General features: G+C 43.4%; 1 protein-coding gene across 1 annotated transcript in view; it reads right to left on the bottom strand.

Annotated features, from left to right (window-relative positions):
• LOC141990085 (cytosolic phospholipase A2 zeta-like) overlaps positions 1-11,753 on the bottom strand; it is a 43,857-nt gene extending 32,104 nt beyond the window's left edge. The window contains 4 exon segments of the mRNA XM_074957050.1: positions 2,462-2,598; positions 7,227-7,299; positions 9,528-9,658; positions 11,600-11,753. Coding sequence (XP_074813151.1) covers positions 2,462-2,598; positions 7,227-7,299; positions 9,528-9,658; positions 11,600-11,753 — 495 coding nt within the window.
• Positions 11,754-13,309: the final 1,556 nt, after the last annotated feature.

Raw genomic sequence — 13,309 nt, 5'->3', positions numbered from 1 at the left:
CTTTAACCTTAGTCTCATCTCAAGCTCTTTCCACCTATGGAATGCTCTCCGGTGATTTGCTGCCTTCTCATGGCATGCCAGATTTCTAGCCAGATTTTTCCAGTCCTTTGTTCCTGTAGAACCCAATGTGGCTGGAACATTAGACTGGAAGAGTTTGTAACAAAAGCAGCATTCTGGGTTTAAGTACATAAGCCATGGCCTCTCCACTTTGTCACCATTGGGGATTTCACGCCAGTAATGTGTTGGATGGAAACTTCTATTTTCATTGTCTTTGGGGAATATGAAGTTTTTCACTTGCTGTGGCCCATGCAGTACAAGGAAGTCCCTCAGGCTACTGCTCAAGTGGGTCCACAGTCCTGGATCATCTAGACTTAAGGAACTAAACTCAGCAGCAGCAGCTGTTTCTTGTGCCTCCACCACACTCTTGTCTGATCTACACTTTTCTTCAGGAATGTGCATGGTTACATCCATTTGAGATGGAGATATTGATGCTGCAGTAGATGCCAGGTCACCTGCACTCTAACTGGAAGATCAGGCATCTCCTCACCACTCACATCCTCACTGGGGCCAGAAGGCTCACTGTGAACATTTGTGTCTATGTAGCTCAGGAGAGCTCCTTCCTGCTTAGATAGAAAAGTTTCCTTTGCTTTCTTTCTTTTTCTGAATGCTGCCCCAGAGGGGTGTTTTCTTCTTTCATTCATGACTGCTGTTCTGTGCCAGCTATAGTGGCTCTCAACACTCAGTTGAAGGGGACCCATAAGCAGGCTGGTAGCAGGGTCTGAGTAAGGGAAGATATCAGCGTCTTAAGGGCCTAACTGGCTCCTACTACTTCAGTTGACTGCCTGTTCTCCTCAAGTGGGTTCAGGGAAGCAGCAGGAAACAGGAAGCTCCCTGAGAAGCTGGTGTTAATCAGTCCAGGCTCCTGGGGGTGCTAGAGAGGTACATAAGAGGCTCTTCCTTCTCTGTCCCTGCAGCTCCTGCTGCTTTCTGTTATTCCCTCTCTCCTTTTCTCCTGCCTGCCTGTTATGTCTCTTGTGCCTTCCTTCCTCCAGCACAGCACTCCACCATCTCTGTGCATCTAGAGCAGAGAGAATACATATGCACCAGCAGCAGACAATTTTCTACACTCTGGGTCCTAGTGGCGCCCCCCTCCCCTCAAGTCTGGCACCTGAGGTGGCCGCCTCAGCTCGCCTCATGGGAAGGCCAGCCCTGGACACAATGAGCTTATTGGTCGGGGAGAGAATGTCAGACAGTTAGGCAAACACATTAGACAAGAACCAGTTAGCTATCAACCAATATAAGCCAGCATCCCCTGCATTTGATTACGAAAACTTTTCTCAGAGGTCTTGGCCTCCTGTGCTTTGTGAGCGGTTTTGAATGCCATGCAATTCAGTAATCAAGTGATACGTTGTGTCTTAAACAAGTGATATTATTTAGGGAGGCTCAGGGGTACATAAGTTTTTCAACATAACTCTAATGGCTGCTGCCCTATCAAGTTTGAAAAAAACAGGCAGCGTTTCAGGCTTCCTGCAGAGTGGCTTCCTACAGAGAAAAGTATTACAGATATTACTGTGCTGTCACTACTTGGCTATCAATAGGAAATTGATTAACTTTTAGTATAGTCTGTTGACTTCTTTTCACAGAAGATTACGTTGTACATCTCTACAACACCTGTCATAAAACCCCTACACACCAGCCCAGGAGCCAAAGCCTTTCCACAAGGCAGACCAAGTGAGAACTCAGTCAACCAATCCCACATGACATCCTAGTGAGCAACAGCATTCCTACCTTGCCCCTCTTCCTTAAACTCCTGTATGGGGATGCTGAATTTGATACCCCATCTCCAGTTATGCCTTATGGTTCTTTTTTAATGAGGCAGTGGTGTCTAATGATTTGAGCTTTGGATTGGAAACCTGACTTTTAACCCTGGCTTTGTCACAGACTTCCAGTGTAGTTTGGGGGAAACCACAACACTTTTGGGCCTCAGTTTTCTCATGTATCCAACAGGAATTTGCTTACCCAACCACACTGAAATCTTGAGAGGATTAGTTCACACAGCATTTCAGATGTAAAGTTCTATATAAACAATAATATTCCACTTGCAAACACTTTCCTTCGAGAAAACTGCAAAAAGCATAATTTCTTCATCTATCCTGCCTCCATCTCAAGAGTCCTTAAAAGGCACAGCTCCTACTTTTCCCTGCACCACTATTTTTCCAGAGCCTTGTTTTAAATAAACAAGAAGTCTTCACTGAAATTTACCTCCTACATTTGTCATCAGAAATACACCTTCCCAGTGAAGTGAAGAGCTTGATAGAGGCAGATCTTGAATCTCTAAATTTTATTTCAGTATGTGTGTGTCTTGGAATAATGACCCTTTGTTTTTTGAATGCTAAGACCCTTCCACTGCGGATGGAGTAGGGTAGTCTAGCCAGCTCCATGTCAAAGAAACCCACCTCACCTTCACAGCACTGTGGATCCTGTATTCAAAGGTTTCATTCCACTCTGGATCACTGGAATTATAAACAACCTGTGTTCGAGATGTGACTGGAGATGCAGTTGGAAGATTCAATGCCACATAGCAGTCTGCCTTGGACACTGAAAGGGAGGACAGAAGACTGGCATCAGGAAAACCCTCAACAGGTAACTTCTCTCCTCAGCTCATAGCTAGGGCCCTACCAAATTCACTGTCCATTTTGGTCAATTTCAGAGTCATAGGATTTTAAAAATCATAAATTTCATGATTTCAGCTTTTTAAATCTGAAATTTCACAGTGTTGTAATTGTTGGAGTCCCAACTCATAAAGGAGTTGTGTGTGGGGGGAGGGGCGGATTGCAAGGTTATTGTAGGGGGATTGCAGGATTGCTACCCTTCCTTCTGTGCTGTTGCTGATGGTGGCACTGCCTTCAGAGCTGGGCAGCTGGAGAGCTGCAGCTACTGGCTGGGAGCCCAGCTTTGAAGGCAGAGCCACTGCCCGCAGCAGCATACAAGTAAGGATGACATGTTATGATATTTCCACCCTTACTTCTGCGCTGCTGCCTGCAGAGCTGGGCCCTCAGTCAGCAGCCACTACTCTCGGGCCACCCAGCTCTGAAGGCAGCAGCGCAGAAGTAAGGGTGGCATGGTATGGTATTGCCACCCTTATTTCGGCGCTGCTGCTGGCAGGGCATTGCCTTCAGAGCTGGGTGCCCAACTAACAGCTGCCACTCTCCAGCCACCCAGATCTGAAAGCAGTGTAGAAATCAGGGTGGCAATACCACAAGCCCCCTAAAATAAACTTGTGACACACACACACACACACACACACACACCCCCCACAACTCACTTTTGGGTCAGGACCCCCAATTTGAGAAATGCTGGTCTCCGCTGTGAAATCTGTATAGTATAGGGTAAAAGCACACAAGAGTAGATTTCATGATCCGTGGTACGATTTTCATGGCCATGAATTTGGTAGGGCCCTACCTCATAGCTTTCTTTGCAAGCCAACCCATCATGTCTCATTATCCACTTTCTTTTCAGTGTTTAGTTCGGGCTACTGAATATCAATAACCTAGCGTTCAAAATGGCTGTCAAAACAAACATGTTCCTATGGAGTCAATTCCACTTAAGATGCAAAACGCAGCCAAAGCACCAAAAATTGAGAGTACTGACCTGTAACTGGAAGTTCTTTGAGACGTGTGGCCCTGTCTGTATTCCACACAGGTCCAGAAATTCTAACAAGCAGAGTCCACTGGCCTGCACATGCACAGGAGCTCACCTCATGCTCCAGACCGAGGGTATAAAAGGTGGTGCGGGCCTCTCTAGTGCCTCTTCGTACCATGAAGACAGCAGCAGAGGGCACAGAGAGCAGGTACTGGAATACACATATGGACCACACATCTGAGCACATTCAGTTACATGTAAGTAACCTCCATTTCTTCTTCAAGTGCTGGTCTCTATGTATATTCCACACATGGGTAACTAGCAGGCAGTATTCATCCTGGAGGAGAGTGCGAGGATGCCAGCTGCAAAGATGCTTGAAGTACTGCAGCTCCCACTACTGCACCCTCAGCAGAGGCCTGAACTAGTATGTAATGTTTTGTGAACGTGTGAATGGAGCTCCAGGTAGCTACTCTGCATAGATCCACTATCAGTACTTCCTGCAGGGATGCTGTAGAGACAGCTTGTGCTTTTGTGAAGTGTGTCCTTAACCCATCAGGCAGATGGACAAGTGCTAATTGGTAGCACACGATGATGCACCCAGAAATCCATTTAGAGATTCTTTAACAGGATATACTTTGTCCTTGTGACCTCTCTGCTATAGAAAGAAATAGCCTAGGTGATTTTCTGGTAGACTTGGTCCTCTGCAGGTAGAATGACTAGGCATATCTGACATCCAGGGAATGAAGTCTCCTCTCCTCCATAGAGACACAGGGTTTCAGGAAGAAAATTTGGTAGACATGGAATTCAGAAATAACTTAGGGAAAGAATTTAGGATGGAGCAGAAGGGAGACCTTTTGTGTGTGAAAAATAGCATATGGTGGGCCTGCCAGGAGGGTTCCCATCTCGCATCTGGCTGAGGTAACAGCAACTAAAAATGCAACTTTCATGGATAGGTGGGACATGGAGCATGTTGTCAAGGGTTCAAATGGCAGCCTGGTGAGTGCTGATGGGACGAGATAGAGGTCCCACTGAGATGCAGGTTTGACGACTGGTAGAAAAGTTCTAATTAAGCCTTCCATGAATCTCACTATTGTAGGGTGAGTAAAGATGGGAACTCTCTTTACTGGAAGAAGGCAAGCACTGATCCCTGCAAAATGGACCTGCAGTTAGCTAATGGAAAGATCTGAGATCTTTAAAAACAGCAGGTAAACTAAAACAACTGGGATATCTCAGAACTTGGAGAAGGCTGCCTATGCTAAGCCCAAGTAGAGAGAAGCATCTCCATTTAGCTAGGTAGCAGGTCCTAGTTGAGTCTTTCCTACTTTGAATAAGAATATCTTGGATGGGTGCCAAGCAAAGACGCTCTAGTTCTGATGCCCATCCAAACACCAGGCCATGAGGTGGAGTGGGTCTGGTCTGGATGGGAGTGTCTGATTCTGCCCCCTTCCTGAGTAAGGAGATCCAGGAAGGAACAGATCCTGAGAGGAGGATGAACTGACATTCTCAGGAGTTCTGGGAACCAAAACTGTCTGGGCCAGTGGGTGTGAGGAGAATGACTCTGGCCCTTTCATGATGGATCTTTCTCAAGACACATGGTAATGGGAGAACAGGCGGAAAGACATATCTAAGTTTGTCTGTCCATGACAACAGGAGAGCATTGCCCTGGGAGCCATGATCCATAGCTCCTCTGGAGCACTATAAGGGAAGCTTCCTGTTTGTTTGGGACATGAAGAGATCCCATTAAGGTGGTCCCCACTGAATGAATCTCTCACTCAGGACGGAGCTGTGTATCTCCCCCTCACAGTCTGCAGAGAAGCGTCTGTTCAGGTTGTCTGGTAAAGAGTATTGAACCCTTGGAAGTTACATGGATTGGATAGTGATGCCATTTCTGGTGCACCCACTCCAAAGTCTGGCTGCTTCTAGGCAAAGGGGAAGAGATTTTGCTCTGCCCTTGTCATTTATGTAAAAGACCATGGTGATGTTGCCCAATATTACTTGGACATGGAGAGAATAAATGAGCTGGAGAGAAGTCTGCATGCCACACAGTCTGCCCTCAGTTCTAGTAGACTGATGTGCAGTCTGGCCTCGTGGAGGATCCAAATACCTAGTATGGTGTGGTTGTTCAGGTGAGCACCAAAACCCATAAGGGATGCATCTATGATGATGATGATGGTACTAAGAGTGGGAGTGATGAAGGGGGTGCCAACTCTCATTCCATCCAGGTTTGACCACCAAATAAGAAAGGGAATGGTCACTCTCGTGTTGATGTGATCCTTGTCTGGTGCATAGACTGACCAGACCCAGGCCTGTAGGTAGCATAGATGAAGTCTGGCAAATGGTGTTACAAATACATGAGGCCATGTGACCTAGAAGGCAAAGGCACAGTTTGACGGTTATCTTTGTTATCTGTGCTATCAGATTGCTTATTAACTGGAATATTTCTGTGGTGAGTATAGCTCTTGTTGAAATGGAGTCCAGTGTCACTCTGATAAAGTTTATCGCCAGTGTGGGTGTTAAACTGGACTTTTCTTTACTTATACAGACACCCATCACTACTAGAAGATGGAGCAGGAACAAAGCCACCAACGTGACCTCTTGGCTGGTGCAACCTACTTGGAGCCAACCGTCAAGATACAGGAAAACTGCACTCCAAGAAGAACTCTCAGGTTCTTTTTACAGTAGGATCAGCTTATCAAAGTTAATTATATAATCCCCACCTCTAAGCACAGTGCACTGAGATACAGGTACAGTTAGATGAACTGGAAGAAAGGCTGTGTTCTCCCCATATCTTTCCCCACACACGGCCTACAATTCCTACAGGTGCACCCACAAAAAAGAATCACCTTTTCTGTCTGCAGAAACCTGTGTGTGCGCACGCACGTGCATATAAACAGCCATTTCTGCACGGAGATTCAGTAAACATGCAAAGGGGTAGCCAGGTACCCAGTTACCTAATTTGCATGCACAAATGGCTGTTTATATGCACAAATGGTTTTTCAGGCACAGCAAATGTGCTCATTTTTATAAATGCAACCATATTTGAAAATCAGGCTAAAGACAAACTCTAGTTAAGAATAACTTTAATTTGAAAATAAAAGCAATGTTTTCAAAGGGAGTTGACTAAAGGAATTGAACATTTTCACCTAATTTTGTTTAGTTTATTTTTTAAAAAGGTCAGGAGAGGATTAACACAGTATAGAAGGTTTAAAAGTAAAAAGGGCCAGATTCACTTTGCACTCATTCTACTTTTTACAGTAGTGTGACTGTTTACTTTGCTGGAGTTATTCCTCATTTACACCAGTGTCAGAGAAAAAAAAAAAAGCTACATTTTTTGCCCTACCAATTTTGTCATTTTCAATTTACCAGAAATTAAACAGTTCCTCCATGTTACCAATTTACCTGGAAACTACCATGGCTATTTCGCTATTTTCTCTCCTCATCAGCCTCAGTTAAAAAAAATTAAGACTAAAAATTTGTAAAAGTTAATTTAGTGTTTGTGATAGAGGCCAGACAAGCGCTATGGAATCTGAAGTATTCTGTTCACAGAAGAACATTAGTTTGGATAATTTTGGTCAAGGACTTACACAGGTCTGTGCCGTGAATGTTTCTAGCTCTGAGGACTTTCACCGTGAGATTGTAGTACAGGTGCTTGTCATGCTGAAAAGACAATCAACCTGAATGTTAAACTCAGCAACAATTCACCTTAAGAAAACTGCTAATATCAAACAAAAACAGGGGACCAACCAGCCCACGGGTTGCTTAGCCTACGAAAACTAAGAACCACTTCAAACTGAGGAAGTGGAAGCTCATCAGGCTAAGCAGAGTAGAATTGGCCTACCTTTCTTTACCTACTTCAGTAATCTGCCTTTATGTCTCAGATTTGCCTACTCATCTTCAGATGTCAGTTATTTCCATTAAACTGAGGACTATGAACCATGAGAAAGTCCCTGCAAAGGGACAGGGAGTAGTTATGGTGGTCAGAATATTGCTATATAACCTGAGATCGAAGACTTTATGATGTCTCATAGAAACATTCTATGAAAATGTTCTTTATATGCTACCCATGAGCTGCCATGCGCTCATTTTAGAAAAATAACTTCAAAACATTCATTTGCTAATAAATAACACAAATTATTGCACAGACTTATCTCAGAGATATAAAACAAGAAATGAAGTGTACACACTTTTTTATTCTAACAAGTGTTGCTTGACTTTACTGATTTGAAATGTATAGAGGCCTTATTTTCACTAGAAGAAAAAAAAAGTGTGTTCTAATGTCATGTTAATTAACATGTCATAGCTAACAAGATAAAATCCCTGTGAAGGCAAGCTAGTTGGAGCATTAACACATGGTAACAGGTCAAAATAAATGCTAGCAGCCCACTACCATGTGTGAAAACAGCAAACTGCCTTGTCTTCACTAAAATTTTACCTCATGTTAGTTAGCATGTGTTAGCTAACACAAGGTAAGAACATAACTTTTTTCCTTCTGTGGTCACACCTAAAAATTTGAGAACCTGAACAAAATCTTTGACCAAAGCCACAGTGCCTGTATTATTTGTTAGATCATTAGCTTGAATCTTATTAACGTAAATGGGGAATTGTTCTGGTAGAGAGAATTTTGTTCATTCATGATTTTACCTCCTGTGTGAGGAACCCGTATCCAGCACATAACCAAAACGCAGTAATCTGGCTCAGTAGCCTTAAGTATTTTGCATCACTGTTTACAGGTATCAGGTTTCAGAGTGGTAGCCATGTTAGTCTGTATCAGCAAAAAACACAGGAGTATTTGTGGCACCTTAGAGACTAAAACTTATTTGAGCATAAGCTTTTGTGGGCTAAAACCCACTTCATCAGATGCATGCAGTGGAAAATACAGTAGGAAGATATACACACACACACACACAGAGAACATGAAAAAATGGGTGTTGCCATACCCACATACTCGTTATAGTGGGTCTTGCAACATCCGTTTTTTCATGTTCTCTGTGTGTGTGTATATATATCTTCCTACTGTATTTTCCACTGCATGCATCCGATGAAGTGGGTTTTAGCCCACAAAAGCTTATGCTCAAAAAAATTTGTTAGTCTCTAAGGTGCCACAAGTACTCCTCGTTCTTTTTGTTTACAGGTATGTAAACCTAACTGTCAATTAAGCCCGCTCTATACTTGAATAATGAAGAGATAAGAAAAGAGGCAAATAAGTGTTACTCAGTCTCCTCAAAGTTAATTATTTTTTCCCCACCCCCTCTCTGACTGCCACCTGGAACAAGACGTTTTGGGAAGAAGAATGGGCAAAGTCCAACTACAGTTTATGGTTAATAATGATGTATTTCTAACTTTGTTATGCAAACATTTAAATAAATCTTTTCCATTTTTCTCCCAGAGATTGTGAATATTTCTCTCAGGATGTCTACACTACAAGCTGCAACACTGCAGTTATGCCTCTGTAGTGCAGACACTGACAACAGCAAGGGTTTTCCGTCGCTGTAGTAAATCCACCCCCTCGAGAGGCTGTAGCTAAGTTGAGGGAAGAATTCCTCCATTGACCTAGTGGTGTCTACATCGGGGTTTAGGTCATCATAACTACATCTCTCCGGGGTGTGAATTTTTCACACCATTGAGCAATGTAGCAAGGTCAGCCTAAGTTTAAGATGTAGACCAGGCCTCACTCTATATGCTGAAAAGGTCAGAGTTAGGACCTGACCCTGAAAAATGCAGGACTTACTATTGTTAAACCTTCTACTGACATCAGTGGGACCACGCAAACCAATAAGCACTATGCTCAGGCCTGTAGTTTTACACATCTAGTGCAACAGTTTGCAGTTTCTTCATTCAGTAGTTGCAAAATCATATAGCAAAAGAATTGCTAGAGTTTACATTACCTGCCTGTCAGAGAACTCAGTATCTTTCTCCTTAAATAGCACAGCAGCCAGAAGTGGCAGCATTCGGGTTGACACCCGGCTAAGCAGCACAGCACGGAACATGAGAGACTCGGTCCAGGCACCTCCCAAGCCTGAGGTAAATGTAACAGAGAATGAACGGTGTTTAAAACTACTGGGCTGCTCTGAGTTCACTAGCTGGTTCTGTTCTCTCCTCAATACAGCTGTTATTCTAATATCCTTTCCTTGAAAGCACTCACACAGCACTGCTCCCTCCAGCCATATTTCTTTAATGTTATTTCAAACCTACTTTTTTAAACTAATTATCTGAGGCAGTGACTGGAGACATTTTGAAGAAGTCAGAGCACAGGAACTTCATTTGTATATTCCTAAATGGCCAGTGCCCATTTTAAAAAACATCCCTGCACATTTCTCTGAGTTCTTCGCTGAATGTTTGGTTAGCTTCTTTGCATTAAAGAAATAGTTACATCAAATGTGGGGAAAGATCCCTAGTCCAGGGGAGCAGGTATTAAATTAAGGACCTCAGACAGACAGCCGGATGTAACAGGAGCCAGGATATCAATGCCTGCCATATAAGCCAGACCAATAGCATATGACAGGGGCCAACTAATAGTCTTTTCCAGCATTCCTGGGTATCTCACCATTATTACACCAAAAGCCTAATTCTTTAATACACTGTGCCATACAACTTCATACTCTCCCTTCAAATGCCTCCAGACATATTGTTTCCTCTTACTTTTCAGTTGCTTACATGCATTCCCCCACTCTTGCTCTTGAGACTGAATTTGCTCATTCAAACGGTTATATGTACATAGACTTCATAATAGCTATATGTGTCAGAGAAACGATGGTCCAGTGGTTAGGGCTCTAGTCTACAAGATGGGAAACCTGGGCTCTTGTTCCACCACAGGCTTCATATGTGACCTGGGGCAAGTCAATTCTCCATCTGTAAAATGTGGATAATATTTTTCTCCTTACAGGGGTGAGGTGAGGACAAATATAATAAAGACTGGGAAGTGCTCAGATACGAGGGCAATCGATAAGATATACCAAAAGTTAAGAAATGTAAAGAAGGAACTCACAAGATGTGAGTGAGTATCTGCTCATCTCATGATCTTTTACTGTTGCATCACTTATCTTCCCTCCACCCCTTCTCCCACCCTTTGTTTCAAAGTTCATCCCAGGGGATAGGGACCATGTCTTGTCTCTCTATGAAGCACGCCACACATTTTTCTACAGAAATAGTAAGCGATAGGCAAGAATGGGAGTGGCATTAACTTTAGCTATGAATTTCCTGATGTGAGCGTTATTGTCATCGCAATGTTATTAACGTGTATTTTTACATTAATTTCCTCATTCTTTTTCCATGCTTTAAAAATAAATCAATTCATGGAAATTACAAAAATGTATTTTGCCTGAGACACTGAAAAGAATCTAAAAAGACATTCTCCTCTCCCATATGCAAACAGAGCTTTGCTGGTGTATAAAAATACTCATTCTAGAGATACAGTATTTAAAGGCTCATTGTTTATACAGTAGGCCATAAAGGCTTCAGAAAAGATGAATATGTATTACAACACACATTTTGAAAATGCATATGAAAGTAATGGAAGTGCCTGTCCTGCAAAAAGAATCCCCAAAAGACCCTGAAATTGAAGTCACAGAAGAAATACAAAGTCCTATTGGAAATCCATGAAAAAGTATCTTTGTAGTTAAGGCACAACTTTCAGCTTTAACGTACTAGGATCCCTTGAAAATCTTCAGCTGGTTTCTACCAGGCAATTGGTGACTGCTCCTTTACAATCATCATAATCATCTCATTACTACTTTGTGGTCCCCCATTTGTAGCATCCACCCATTGACATTTTGTCATATACTTAAAGCCTAAGCTCTCTGGGGCAGAGACCTCTTTTTGATATAATGCCTAAGGTCCCCAATCCCTGAATGGGATCTCAATATTTCCCATTGTGATGACACCTAAAAGGTACAATAGTGGCTCTAGCTAGTCAACTAGATTCTGAAACGCTACACTGGACTTTTTGGGCTACTGGTACCTGGGGTTCCTGTTCCTCCAACTGAAGCCAGAGACCAGTTGATGGATTCTAATGGTGCCTACTGGAATTTCCACTAGAGATTAGATTCTAATTGTCTGAGGTCAAATGTGACATCACCAGTTACATGCAGGAAAAACTGCAGTGTGAATGACATTCAGCACATTCATCAACAGCTGAGAGTCCTGGAAGAGTTTGAATATGATCGATCATACTGAATCCCCAAATTATATTAGAAATTAGATGCAATTGCCAGCACAGACTCATTAAAATAATTTCAAGCACAATGAATGGGTGTTTAGGGATTTTTCTTCCAAACTATGTTAGCCATAAAGGTTTTCGGATTGCACATTTAAAGGAAAACAGAAGTACGAGAAGTGGACCTTATTGCTTCTGGAATAAGGATGCTTTTGAAGATAAGGCCCAGGGTAGGCAGTCTAGAGACCTGCATTCCATTCCCAGCTCTGCCAGAGACTCACTGTGTAACGTCAGGCAAGTCAGTTAATAAATTATTAGTGATGCAGCAGTGCCTACAGGCACCAATCATAGGTCACGGCCTCATTATGCTAGGTGCTGTACATAGAACAGTATAAAAAGACAGTCCCTATCCCCAAAGCTCATAACAGAAATCTATGATGAGACAACCCAAGGATTAGGTTGGACACAGTAACCGTCAAAGTATCACATTTGGTACAACAGAGGCAACACGTAGGGGTGGTATGGCGGGTCAAGTGTCCTCCCAGATTGGCCTGAGGAGGCAGGGGGAGAGAGGGGCTCTGTACTTCTCTCCCTGCACCTCCCCGCTGACATGTTCACCCCCCTCCCTAGCAGCCAGGTGGGGAGAGGGACAGAGCTACTTCTGCCTGAGCGCGCCTGGCTGGGAGGCAGCAGTGGCCTGTTCCCTGCCTGGGTTTGGCTGCCAGGGACAAGGGCTGAGCAGCATGCTAAGGGGAGACAGGGGGCTCCAGATCGCTCCGCCCCTGTCCTCAGCAGCAGGGCCTGAGTGGGGGGCGTCCCACTACCACCCCAGCTGCTGGAGACAGGGCCCAAGTGAACCAGAAACATGTCTGGAGGGGAGAAGAGGCAGCTCCGGTCATCTGTGTGGTACAATAAGCTGCACGCACAGTTAAACCATTAGTAAAATGAGAACAGTAATACCTATTTACTTCTTCAGGGTGTTTTGAGGAAAAGTTTATGACTTTAAAGGACTTTGAGATCATTGGACTGAAAATGCTAGAGAAGGGGCAGGACACTGTTTTTGTTCCCCATTGTTTTCCACTGCTCTAAGCAGACCTTGTGCACAACTTTTGATACTTTAAGAACTGATCTTTACACTAGGACTAAACCCACCTTTAGTAAATTCTGCAAGCAGGGCAGAATCATAAGGGAGAATACTGCATGGCACACAGGGTTGACACACTTGTCCTACACATTTTATACCTGCTGATCATAAGTAAAAGGTTCATGTGGTTTCCATGTAGTGCCCATTTGTACATAGGATAAAACCATCACAGTTCAGCACATCAGACATTACTGGCACTCTGCTTCCATCTACACGAGCAAGTGTTGCAGGTTAGACGTGAAGAGGAGCATTTTTCTTTCATCATAGCTTATCACCACCTCCCAAACTCAGAAGGACATGTTCCAAAGCAACACCCTTGCAACAAGTTGTAATTTGGTGTTATTTAAAGAAGGATGGTATATCTGTCAGTA

This window comes from Natator depressus, chromosome 6 (assembly GCF_965152275.1).
Source record: "Natator depressus isolate rNatDep1 chromosome 6, rNatDep2.hap1, whole genome shotgun sequence".
Taxonomy (NCBI): Eukaryota; Metazoa; Chordata; order Testudines; family Cheloniidae; genus Natator; species Natator depressus.
Note: the sequence above shows the minus strand (reverse complement) of the source record. Positions and strands in the feature narration are given on the sequence as shown.